The sequence below is a fragment of the Leptidea sinapis genome, chromosome 28 (assembly GCF_905404315.1).
Source record: "Leptidea sinapis chromosome 28, ilLepSina1.1, whole genome shotgun sequence".
NCBI lineage: Eukaryota > Metazoa > Arthropoda > Insecta > Lepidoptera > Pieridae > Leptidea > Leptidea sinapis.
Window position 1 is genome coordinate 6,901,923 of NC_066292.1, and position 12,668 is coordinate 6,914,590.

General features: G+C 35.3%; 1 protein-coding gene across 1 annotated transcript in view; it reads right to left on the reverse strand.

Moving 5' to 3' along the window:
• Nucleotides 1–203: 203 nt before the first annotated feature.
• LOC126973061 (sodium channel protein Nach-like) overlaps nt 204–12,668 on the reverse strand; it is a 40,275-nt gene continuing 27,810 nt past the window's right edge. Inside the window, exon 9 of the mRNA XM_050820175.1 lies at nt 204–232. Within this exon, the coding sequence (XP_050676132.1) occupies nt 204–232 (29 nt within the window). The remainder of the gene's footprint in view (nt 233–12,668) is intronic.

Genomic DNA, 12,668 nt, shown 5'->3' on the forward strand with positions numbered 1-12,668 from the left:
TTCAGTCTCCGAACGATGCTTCCTAGCAGCTAAATAGACAGATCTCCAAGTCATTGACTCGCGATATACGTCGCCAAAATACAGGTTGTGTGAAGGCGGCCAAAGAGCATTGCAAAGGCTCAAAAGTATTCGCACGAGATTTGTTTATTGGGCAGAGTCAAATGACGAAGTTGAAGACCGGTGACGGCAGGGTTGCTTTTTGTCTAAGCTCTAACTTTTGAAGGAAGTGATCCTTGACCCAAGAGCCTTATAAACGCAATTAACCTGACACTATACCGAAGATATCCCAGACGTCAGCCTGTACGAAATTAGTATGACCCCTTATGTTTTAACAGCTTAAAAACAATAAAGCGCGGGGTGATGATGGAATTACAGCTGAGCTTCTGAGAGCTGGTGGTATCTCTGTACTTAAGACACTCGAGAAACTATTCAATTCCGTCATGGACGAGGGCAAAACGCCGCAGGCACGGCACAGAAGTATAGTGGTGCTGTTCTTCAAAAAGGGCGACAAAATGCTATTGAAGAACATAGGGTTATCACGAATCGTCTCGTGCGTAGGCTTGACGACTTCCAGCCTCCTGAACTAGCTCCATTCGAAAAGGCTTTAGCACCATAGCACAAGACGCTTCTCGCAAAACATCCATCATTTGGGCTTCACGAGAGTATATGCAAGTGGACCTCCAGCTTCCTCACTGGGCGCAGCATACAGGTGGTTATCGACGGTTACTGCTCAAATCCCAAGCCCGTGAACGATGGAGTACCCCAAGACTGTGTGCTATCTCCCACACTGTTTCTTCCGCATATATGTTGGACACCTCCAACATACATTGCTATGCAGACGACAGCACGGCCGATGCCGAATACACAGGCCATGCAGGTCTCTCTAGAGAAATCGTCGACCAGTCCCGGTAGGAACTTGTGTCTTTTATTGAGTCCTCTCTTAAGAATGTCGCGGATTAGGGTAAATTGAATCTTATCCAATTTAACCCCCAGAAGACTCAAGTTCGCGCGTTTACCTCTAAAAAACCCCATTTGTCGTATCTTATATCGGATATCTCGAGGGATTGCCAATTCCGCGGCCATCTGGACAGCAAAGCCATATTGGCTTCAAAGAAACTGGGCATCATAAATAGAGCACGGCAATACTTCAAGCCGACCCACATTTTACCGCTGTACAAAGCACAGGTCCGGCCACATATGGAGTATTGCTGTCATCTCTGGTCTGGCGCACCCCAGTATCAGCCCGATCCATTTGATTGCGTGCAACGCAGAGTAGCTCGAATTGTCGGGGACCCAGTACACTGTGAATGGTTGGATCACTTTTCGTTGCGTAGAGACATCGCTTCATTGTGTGTACTCTACCGCATTTATCATGGGAAGTGTTCCGAAGAGCTGTTTCAAGGGATTCCCCAGCATCTGGATGTGTGGCAGTTCTCCACAGTGTGGTTTTTAAGGAGCTTTTTTCCACGTACTACAAAGCTGTGGAATGAACTTCCTTGTGCGGTGTTTCCGGGACGATACGACATGGGTAACTTCAAAAAAAGCGCGTAAACCTTCCTCGATTGCCGGCAACGCTCCTGTGATTCCTCTGGTGTTGCAAAAGAATGTGGGCGGCGGTGAACACTTAACACCAGGTGACCCGTACCCTCGTTTATCCTCCTTTACCATTACAAAAACCACCATTGACCACATACATCTTGGCGTTCGTGGACTATGAGAAAGCCTTTGAGCGTTCGTGGACTATGAGAAAGCCTTTGATTCGATCAGGACCAGGGCGGTGCTTCAATCTCTCCAGAGGTGTCACTTGGATTAACAATATATCGAAGCGTTGAAGGGTTTGTATAGAAACGCCACCATATCAGTCCGTCTCCAGGATCAGATCTCGAAGCCTACCGGACTGCAGCGAGGAGCCAGGCAAGGCGATGTCATGTCGCCCCAGCAGCTGTCCACCGCTGCGTTATAAGATACTTTTAAGCTTCTGGAAGGGAATGGACTGGGCCTCAACATCAATGGCGAATACATCATTCACCTTCGATTCGCAAACGATATCGAAATCATGGCAGATACCATTAAGAAGACTTAAGCCATATGCTCGATTGCCTCAATACAGCTTCCACCATCTGGATGTGTGGCGGTCCTCCACACTGCGGTTTTCAAGGAGCTTTCTTCCTCGTACTACAAAGCTGTGGAATGAGCTTCCTTGTGCGGTGTTTCCGGGACAATATGACATGGGTTCTTTAAAAAAAAGTGCGTACACCCTCCTTAAAGGCCGGCAACGTTCGTTGTGATTCCTCTGGTGTTGCAAGAGAATGTGGGCGACGGTGATCACTTTACACCAGGTGACCCGTACGCTCGTTTGTCCTGCTATTCCATAAAAAAACTGTCATTACCATAATGTTAACACCAGGAACAGACATATGCTTATAATGCCTACTACTCGGTTAAGTCGAGTTAGTTAGTCTTTTGTGGGGCGATGTATGCTTTTACAGCAAGAACCCAGAATATGTTCAAAACAAAATTATTACGTTATTCAAAAGAATTGTTGAAATACTTGGTGTGGTAAAGGTTACTATAACATAAATGACTTTCTTAGTGATACTACAGATTGGGAATTGAGGCCTCAGGCTATTAGTGTATAGTGCAAAGGATTGCGAAACTGAAGTGTCAGGGCACATAGTTCGACGGACAGATAGCCGTTGGGGCAGTAAAGTCCTGGAATAGCGACCAAGTAGGTACCGGAAGACGCAGTGTTGGTAGGCCCCCCACAAGATGGACCAACGATCTAGTCAAGATCGCCGGAATACGTTGGATGAGGGCAGCTCAGGACCGATCATCGTGGAAATCTTTGGGGGAGGCCTTTGTCCAGCAGTGGACGTCTTCCGGCTGATTAAGATGATGAGCCACCGTGTATGATTATGACTTGAGTCTTAAACGCATCTTTAAATGACCTGTTATTCTTAGAATACTAATTAATTCCCCGATCATATCTTACTGCCTCCATCACAATGATGTGTCCAATCTTAAGATTGATTGAAGTGTGACTCGACGGTGAGAGATATTTTTGAGTTCGTGTTGCTGTGTTCATATTTTTATTATTATAACAGGTACTCACGATATATATTTTATTAATTTGCGGCCGATATTTCGATCCAATTGTATTAACCGTGGTCGCGACTAATACCAATTTTTCGTTTGTAGTAATACTACGGTTTATCCGTAGCATGGGTCAAGGTAGGTGTTGCAACAAAGTTACATACTACGCTTAGAGCGTAGGACAAAGATTATGGTAAGTGGATGTTTTTCGTACATACAAAAGGAACATTTTAAACATACAAAGATATATATATATATATATATATATATATATATAACATACATAGCGACATAAATATATATATATATATATATATATTTATGTCGCTAGGAAGATTATAGAAATACAAATAATTACTTTAAAAAAATAAATAAGTTTTTTTTATTTCTTTTACATCATTTGTTCGGTCACTACCATTGTTAACCGAACCTTTGCTAGGTAGATGTTCTTCCACTTTTAAATTCAGTGCACCAACGTGCAACTGCTGGATAATATTGGGCGCATTTGGTAAAGTGTCATATAAATCTTATTTATTAACTTATTCCGTACCAAATAATTTCAATTCAATTTTATATATTGTCCGGCAAATTGTAAACAAAATACTTCATATTAACAAAGCGACAGCCGAGAAAATATTGGGAAAAAAGTATCACAAATATGCAGAGAAAAGAAATATATTTTAAGGAAATCTAATTTATGTAAATTATGCAACATGGGCCTAGTAAATGTACAAAAAATGTGTTACGAAAAATGACTTTCTTAATGATAGCACAGAGTGGGAGTGGAGCGACCGTCCTCACGCTACATAGATAATAATACATTTTATCGAACGATAATACATAATATTGTAACGAAGTTTTTTATAAATAAAAAAAAAACAAAAAATAAAGATAAACTAGCGCAAACTCAAGCTGATAAAACATATTTTCTTACATATTTATGTAACACAAATAAAATTTGAAAAACAGAATTTTATGAACGATGCGGGACTCGAACCCAAGACCTCCGGCGTTCCGTGCCCGTGCTCTAACCAACTCAGCCAACCGTTCGAGTACCGCCTCGTTACAAAATTCTGTTTGCTTTGTTCAACTCTCAGGTTGTGGCTTCATCTACAGGATCCATTTTACAGTTGATAACCTGCTCAGCCCCAATATTTTATATATTAGGAAATTAACTTGAGATGTCGCTCTTGTAAATCTAAACAATATGTTATGTTTTTAAAGTGATAACCCTCACTTCTAGGATTAATACACAAATAAAATTTGAAAAACAAAATTTTATGAACGATGCGGGACTCGAACCCACGGCGTTCCGTGCCGTTGTTCTAACCAACTGAGCCAACCGTTCACCATTAATCCTACAAGCGAGGGTTATCACTTTAAAAACATAACATAATATTTATGTAAATTAAATTAAATTATTGTTCAGAAAACACTTGTGATAACTTCTACCCCAATATTTTATATTATAATTGCGCTGTTAGAATTTTTTGAGCCAAACCTTGCCAACTGTCTACAAGCGATATGTTTCTGTTATTTAGGATTTTTTCTGGATATCATACAATTTTATTAATTATTATTATTATTTCTGTATAAACAAAATGTTGAATTTCGTTCTACATTTCCTATTTGCCCAAAGTAACAATAATTGATATACCTATATAGTATATAGACGATATAAGATAATATTATGATGTTTTCATCACAAATTCTGGGGTAAAATCCTCCATAAGCAACTGAAAAGAGACGTCTGTGTGTTTTTTTTTATGGAATAGGAGGACAAACCAGCGTACGGGTCACCTGTTGTTAAGTGATCACCGCCGCCCATACTCTCTTGCAACACCAGAGGAATCACAGGAGCGTTGCCGGCCTTTAAGGAAGGTGTACGCGCTTTTTTTGAAGGTACCCATGTCGTATCGTCCCGGAAACACCGCACAAGGAAGTTCATTCCACAGCTTTGTAGTACGTGAAAGAAAGCTCCTTGTAAACCGCACTGTGGAGGACCGCCATACATCCAGATGGTGAGGATGATATCCTAACTTGTGGCGTGTCGTGCGAAGGTGGAATACGGCGGCAGGAATTAGGTAAAACAGCTCTTCGGAACACTCTGTGTGTAATGATACACTTAATAATTTGTAACTTCTGATGCCGCTGGTTTACATTGATTGTTTGACGTAGATTTCAATCACCTAATGTTAATATAGATGGAGCATGTATTATTGCTGAATTGAAACCATAAAAAATTACATAAACCTGCTAATTAAGGCTTGGGAACGACCTGTTGGCCTTGAGGAATTCAGCGGAGCCAGATTACTTCTCTCGCACAAGATCGCCATTGTTTTAATTCGGAATTAGAAGCATGTTTAATTTATTACAAACATAATACAATTTTCTTTACAAAACTATGTCATGTAAACAGTATTGGTGTACAATTAATAAAATTTCGTAAAAGTAGCATGGGTACAACTCCGAATTTAGGGATATTGTGATGATTTTGTTTCGCACAATCTAAAAAAAAACATAGATATATAATTATTTTTTGTAAAATATAAGAATTGGTTTCGATTATGCGCTATTTTGGCAAATTTTTGGGATAGCGGTTTTAAGCCTTGATATCTATCGGCCTTTTTACCAGTTTTTATGGTTTATAATAAGTGCATTAATAATAATACTTTCTTAATTTTCTTTTAAAATACCTTTTTGGGCTGCTTAATTAAGTTAAAGCTATAATTTCTATTAGTGACGATTTCAGATCACAAATATTTACACAGAGATGGGAGAGATAATTTATGCAAAGTACTTAATCTTGTAAATATTGAAAGCTTTTTATCAAAACTCACGTAATACAATTCGGTCAATCTTTGAGAAAATGGAATCTTGTTAGAGAAGACAAAAACTGCCTCGACACAGAAATGGAGGGTTCCATTGAAAGGCCAGGAGAGAATTATAAGATTTTTTTGCTGGCATTTAAATCTCCCTTGAGTGATCGAGAAAATTTAATTCTCGCTTAAAATATACATAAGGCTCACGAAAGTAAAAAGTTAATTGTGTTGATACTTTCTTACAAGTGCTTATATATTGATGAAAAAAAAAAAAAAAGGAATAAATAATTATTATGTATAGGAATTATATTATCCTAAGATAATTTAAACTCTAGCTGTGAGACAGCGGATAAAAACAGGCCAGGAATATTAGTTTAGTGTGCGTGACATTCGTGTGATATGGCTGCAATTTTTAATCATCATCTTTATTGTCCCGGTCTAGCTCTCAGTGACCTCCACCTATTTTCAAATTCAAATTTAAATATTCAAAATAGCATAAAATATTACTTACATAAAGTACCACCCATTCTAAAAATTATGCCACACACCTGAGAAGAACGGGCGCAATAATTTCAGCGGGCTTCTTTTTTTCTTAAAAAAAGTTGGTGACAATGTATTATAAAAACTTATTATTTCATAGCTTGAGGGCAGTCGCTCCATTCCCAATCTGAGACATCATTAAAAGAGTTTTTATATAATAGTAACCATTACCACACAAACGTTTTTCAAATATTCTTTTGAATTTCGTAGTACATTTGTTTTGAACCTTTTCTGGGATCTTGTTGTAAAAGCATATACATCGCCTCACAAAAGATTTAATAACTTGACTTAGCCGAGTAGTCAAAGTCAAAGTCAAAAAAAAAACTTTATTCACTGTAAAACTTTATAAGTTATTTAGTGCAAGTCAGGATGAAGTACAAAAGTTACAATAGCATTCAAATGAGTAAAACAATATTCATTAACAAAATTTAGAACATTAATTCCAACTATCTTTATCATTCAAAAAATCTTTCACATTATAATAGGCCTTAGATGTTAATTTAGTTTTTACGATACATTCAAATTTTTTAATAGGTAATATTTTAATTTTATTTGGGAGTTTATTATAAAATATAACACAATCCACTTTAAAAGATTTAGCAATTTTACGGAGCCTAGTAGATGGAATTGAGAGTTTATGTTTGTTTCGAGTATTGACACTGTGTACATCACTATTCTTTTTAAATTGGCTAATATTTTTATGAGTGTATAGGAGGTTCTCGTATATGTACTGGCAGGGTACTGTTATAATATTTATTTCACTAAACTTTTCTCTCAATGAATCCCTTGAACGCATTTTATAGACTGCTCGAATTGCTCTTTTCTGCAGCACAAATATGTTTTCAATATCTGCAGCCCTACCCCGCAATATAATTCCGTAAGACATGACACTATGAAAGTAGCTGAAATATACAAATCCAGCCGTTTCAACATCTGTCAGCTGCATAATGTTTTTTATCGCAAATACTCCAGAGGTAAGTCGATATAAGTTTTTTATATGAGCACCCCATTGTAGCTTAAAGTAAAATATAGCGGCATCAGGTAACAGGCTCCATCTACGTGTAATCAATCACTGACTCCATGATAGGGTAACGTAAAGGTAAGCTAAACTCAATTGAAACTTACACAGATGAGATTTTGAGCTTATGTAAGCTGAATGTGTTCCAAAATTTCCCATATTTGATTTGGACTAACTAGAATAGATAGTAACGTTGCTCTCCCGCAATTGAGTTGCCCTAGTTTTAGGTGATTGAACACGCATTTTTTAAGGTACCCACATATAACATTATATGGATATTTATATATATTTATGTATGTTTTTGTAAGTATATCGTATTAAATATTATTTCGTTGTCTTCCAACCCATAGGATACTAATTTGGGGCACGATAATTTGTGTAAAAGTGTGTCAATATTATTAGATATTATTATATATAATGTTACATTTAACAACAAATGAATTATAATTTATTTTCCCATACTTATTTTTTTTTTTAATTTTTATTAAAATATAAAATAAATTATACACATTCGGTTTAGTTTTCCCTTATCGCAGCATGTCTGTCGCAACGACGTCACGACATATGAATTATTTCTATTTTTTCTTAGTTTTCTAAACATTTTTCCGTAAAAACAAAGACGGAATTGTATACTGTTTTGGCGGTATGTTAGGGTAGAAGTGCACATAATATATAAAAATATTTTCGCTTCGATGTACTTTTTACATACTGAAAGAATCAATGGCTCTGATTTGGTAAACAACAGCCCAATAAGTAATTTAATATGTTATTATTTTACATAATTATATTCAACAACAAGCTTATAAGTTTTAATTTTTACTATTGCCAACATATCCCCATCCTTTTTAATATTAATATGTAAAATTTATTGAAGTAGGCGTTACTATGCGGAAATCCATAATTGAGTCTCGTGCCAGATTTTGGCGACTCAACATGTCCTGAGGATGCCTCGTGTAGAGGCGAAATACGTGTCGAATTGCTTAAAGACATATATTAGCGGAGTTAACACTTAAGAAAACTCAAATCATTTGAATATTAATATAAAATTTAGAACGATGCGGGACCCACGACATCCGGCGTTCCGTGACGGTGCCAACTGAGCAAACCGTTCGAGTGACGTATCGTTATAAAATCTTGTATGCCTTGTTCAACTCTCAGGTTATGGCTTCATGCTTGCATTAATATCTGTATATTTTAATTTAAAACGATTACACTCTTCCTTTCTATGTATCTTTCTTCAGAAGACAAATAATGCGTATAAGTGTTTTGGTATGAATTCTATGTTCTAGACAAGTGTTGACTTTTACAATAATTCATTGGATATCGTTGGTGCCATAGAAATTCCGCCAGATTTCTTGATGAGATTGTTATTTCATTTTATCTTTTTGAAGCCTATCTGATTTACTAGTTTTAACTGAATTGATTAATTTTTTTTAATTTTATTGACTCTACCTAGACGTATTAATTATATAAGTCTTCTTCCTTCTTTCTTTTCATAAAGCACACTGCTTCATATCAATAACAAGAAGTATGTCCATGCTATGTACTATTTAGAGCTCTTGTTCTAGACTACGCTGTACAAGACAATAGTGTAGTTTGCACCGTATAGAACAATCTAATTGTTAATTGCATAGGTACCGCAGTCGCAATGCTCGGCGTCTGAATATAGTGCCACGCCAGATCACATCACAAGAGGAATTTAATATTTGTACATTCCTACTTCCTGGCTGGTGTTAGATATAACTGGAGAAATATGACTAATAAAGTGTAAATATTGCGAGTATTGCGAGGCGGTATACATATTATCTAGATATATATATATATATATATATATAAATGAATTGCTGTTCGTTAGTCTCGCTAAAAGTCGGGAATGGCTGGACTGATTTGGCCAATTTAGGTCTTGAATTATTTGTCGAAGTCCAGAGAAGGTTTAAAAGGTGAATAAATATGAAAATACTCGGAATTAAAAAAAACACAACAATTTTAGGTAACTATAGTTGGTAGATTTACTACACTTGTTAATTATCTATCACATTATTTTTATGTAGATTGATAAATCTTACGTTTTGTCACAAATTAAAATTAATAAAAATAATAATTTTATTTATTATATACAGAACAACTTCTGTCGGATCACCTAGTACTTAATAAAATAATACAAAAATGTATGTTGTGTTCACGGACGAGTAAAAAAATAAGAACTCCGTGACTTACACTTACATAGTGTAAATACAAAGCTCCACGCATACACTTACACTAATACAAGCCGATCGGCCGCCATTATGAGATTTGCCATAGTATGTGACAGATCAGTTTGCGTCACAATATGGTGTGTGCTGCACTAAAAGTTAACTTGCATGACAATATCGATTCGTTCATTGGAGATAAAAAACATGATAATTATTATAAGTTATTTATTTAACCAACCCGGGTTGATTAATTAAGCAATTAGAATTAACAATGTCAATATCATTGACTTATTTATAAAGGCGTAATAGTAAACTATTGCGGATGGAATTTTGGAAAATCCGTTCTTAGCTGACCTCTACTCGGTGAAAAGAATTTCAACCAAATTTTTCTACCAAATTTCAAGGTTTTAGCTCTAATGGTTCCAGAGAAATCGTAATAAGTGACTATATTCGTATATATTTCCTCGTGGAAATCTCATATATATATAGATGAAGGTATCGCCACATTTTATAAATTTATATATAAATAATCTGATAGATAGTTATAACTGTAAGTAACCTACCAACTATAATTAACTAAAATTAATTTTATTTTTTACCTCAGTGAAAGTTGGAGAATTATAAAAATTCTTATTAGTTATTCATTTTAAACTATTCTTTCAATTTGATTTCTGAACGATGGGGGACACATAAAAGGAAAAATGAAATTGTTGTTTTTATTTAATTCCGATCATTTTCATATTTATTCACCTTTTAAACCTTCTCTGGACTGCCACAAATAATTCAAGACCAAATTAGCCAAATCGGTCCAGCCGTTCTCGAGTTAGCGAGACTAACGAACAGCAATTCCTTTTTTATATATAGATAAGATTAAAAATCTCTTATTGAACGTCAAAAATAACCACCCATGCAAAACAGACTGCCTCAGAGCTGAGAAAATGGGCGCAAGAAACTCAGCGGGCTTTTTTATATAAATATGGATTAAAATATAATATCGTATAATAAGAAATTATAATTAAAGAACCTGAGGTTATTTGCTTCATTCCTAGGCTGTGGTATCATTAAGAAGAATCGTTTATGCTATAGTAACCTTTCTCACACAAACGTTTTTTAACATTTCTTTTAAATTTCGTAACACATTTGTTTTGTACATTTTCTGGGATCATGTTGTTGAAGCATATACATCGCCCAATAAAAGACTTACTAACTCGACTTAACCGAGTAGTAGGCATGACAAGTTTTGTTCAAATTCCTTAATGTGCTTATGAACGTATTGAACATTATCAAGATTATATTGAGAAGCAACAGTCAAAATGTTTATTTCTTTAAATTTTTCTCTTAATGATTGTTTAGGACCTAGGATATAAACAGCGCGAATATAAAAGCAATCTACCTTCGCCTCAGAAAACTATTAAAATTAAAATAATGCTGATCGCCCACTCATCTCACCTGCTACTAACGCCTTTTAAGTTTTCAGCTATAATCTTATCATTAAAAGGCAACGTACATGAAATCGGGTCTCTCCTGAAGTAAGGAAGCTTAATTAGTGAGAAATCAATTAAATAAACTCTATACAAATTTTCTGTGAATAGCTTATTACCTCTCCGCTATGCCTGGTAATAAAGTTCTTACTTTAAAAGCTTTCTAAGTATAAACAAACATTTTATAAAAATATGTTATACATACAATGCTTTTTTAATGAAAATAAGGGACAAGACGAGCAGGATGTTGAGTTCATGGTTATTGATACGCCATGCGGATTACAATGCAGTGCCGATCAGGATTTTTGACTTCTGGGCGGCACCACAATTTCGCTCGTCACCTTGAGACTTAAGATGTCAAGTCTCATTTGCCCAGAAATTTCACTAGCTACGGCGCCCATCAGACCGAAACACAAAAATGCTTACACATTACTGCTTCACGGCAGAAATAGGCGCCGTTGTGGTACCCATAATCGAGCCGGCATCCAGTGCAAAGGAGCCTTCCACTGGTTAAAGTGGTTTGATGACGTTTATGAGCATCAGGCTGGTTCGTTAAGTGCGTATGTCGGTGAACGAAAAATAATGCGGTCATTTTTTTACTCTTTCGTTAATATGTGTAAGATATTATAGGTTTGACCATATACCACTTTTCGCTCAGGCTAATAATCTCAAAATATAGTTTCAACCTTAGTAGTGCCAAGATAACAAGGTATTTTACAATAAATATCATATAAAGAATGAATACATCTCATGGCTATTCCATAAAGCAGCAGCAGTCATGCTTGGGTTTTTCAGGTTATTTGAAAAGAAAAATTCATTTACGCTTTGAGAATACCCTAAAGATTGTGGAGTTAAAACATGTTTAACTATATTTACTTTCTTTTCGAAATAATTTCTGTCTCTAGTCTTTTAATTGAAATCTTTGTTACATCCCTTTAAGAAATAATTATCAAATTCTTCTCTATCTGAATGAATGAATGAAAACTTTATTAATAACAAACACAAACCACACAGAATAATACAACTAAAAAAGACTTAGAGGTAAAAAAAAATAATTAAAAACTTATAGCATAAAAATATACAAATGATAAAAAAAAGAAACAAATTTATGCATAATATTATAGTGATTATCTTAATTTAATAAGTACTGTGTAGCAGTCATTGTTATCAAAAGGAACTGACTCAGCGTCATGCTGTATTGGTATAATACCAACACAGCGCTGATTTTCAGTAGCGCCCTGGTGACCCATTGAGTAACTACTATTGTTAATAAATAAATTTAGTTTTATTAAAGGTTCCATAATATTATTTTTAAAGATGATAATTTGAAATTAAGTTCTACTTGTTCAGAATATTACATAAATATTAAAATAATAGCAATTTTTGAAATATTTTCAGAAACAAACTAAAACTTCGTATCTCAAGTCAACTTGTTAATTACATACTTTTGTTGACATTATACATAGGTACCAAATGAATTATTTAATAATTTACACCTTATATTATAATTGTTTTTTAATTT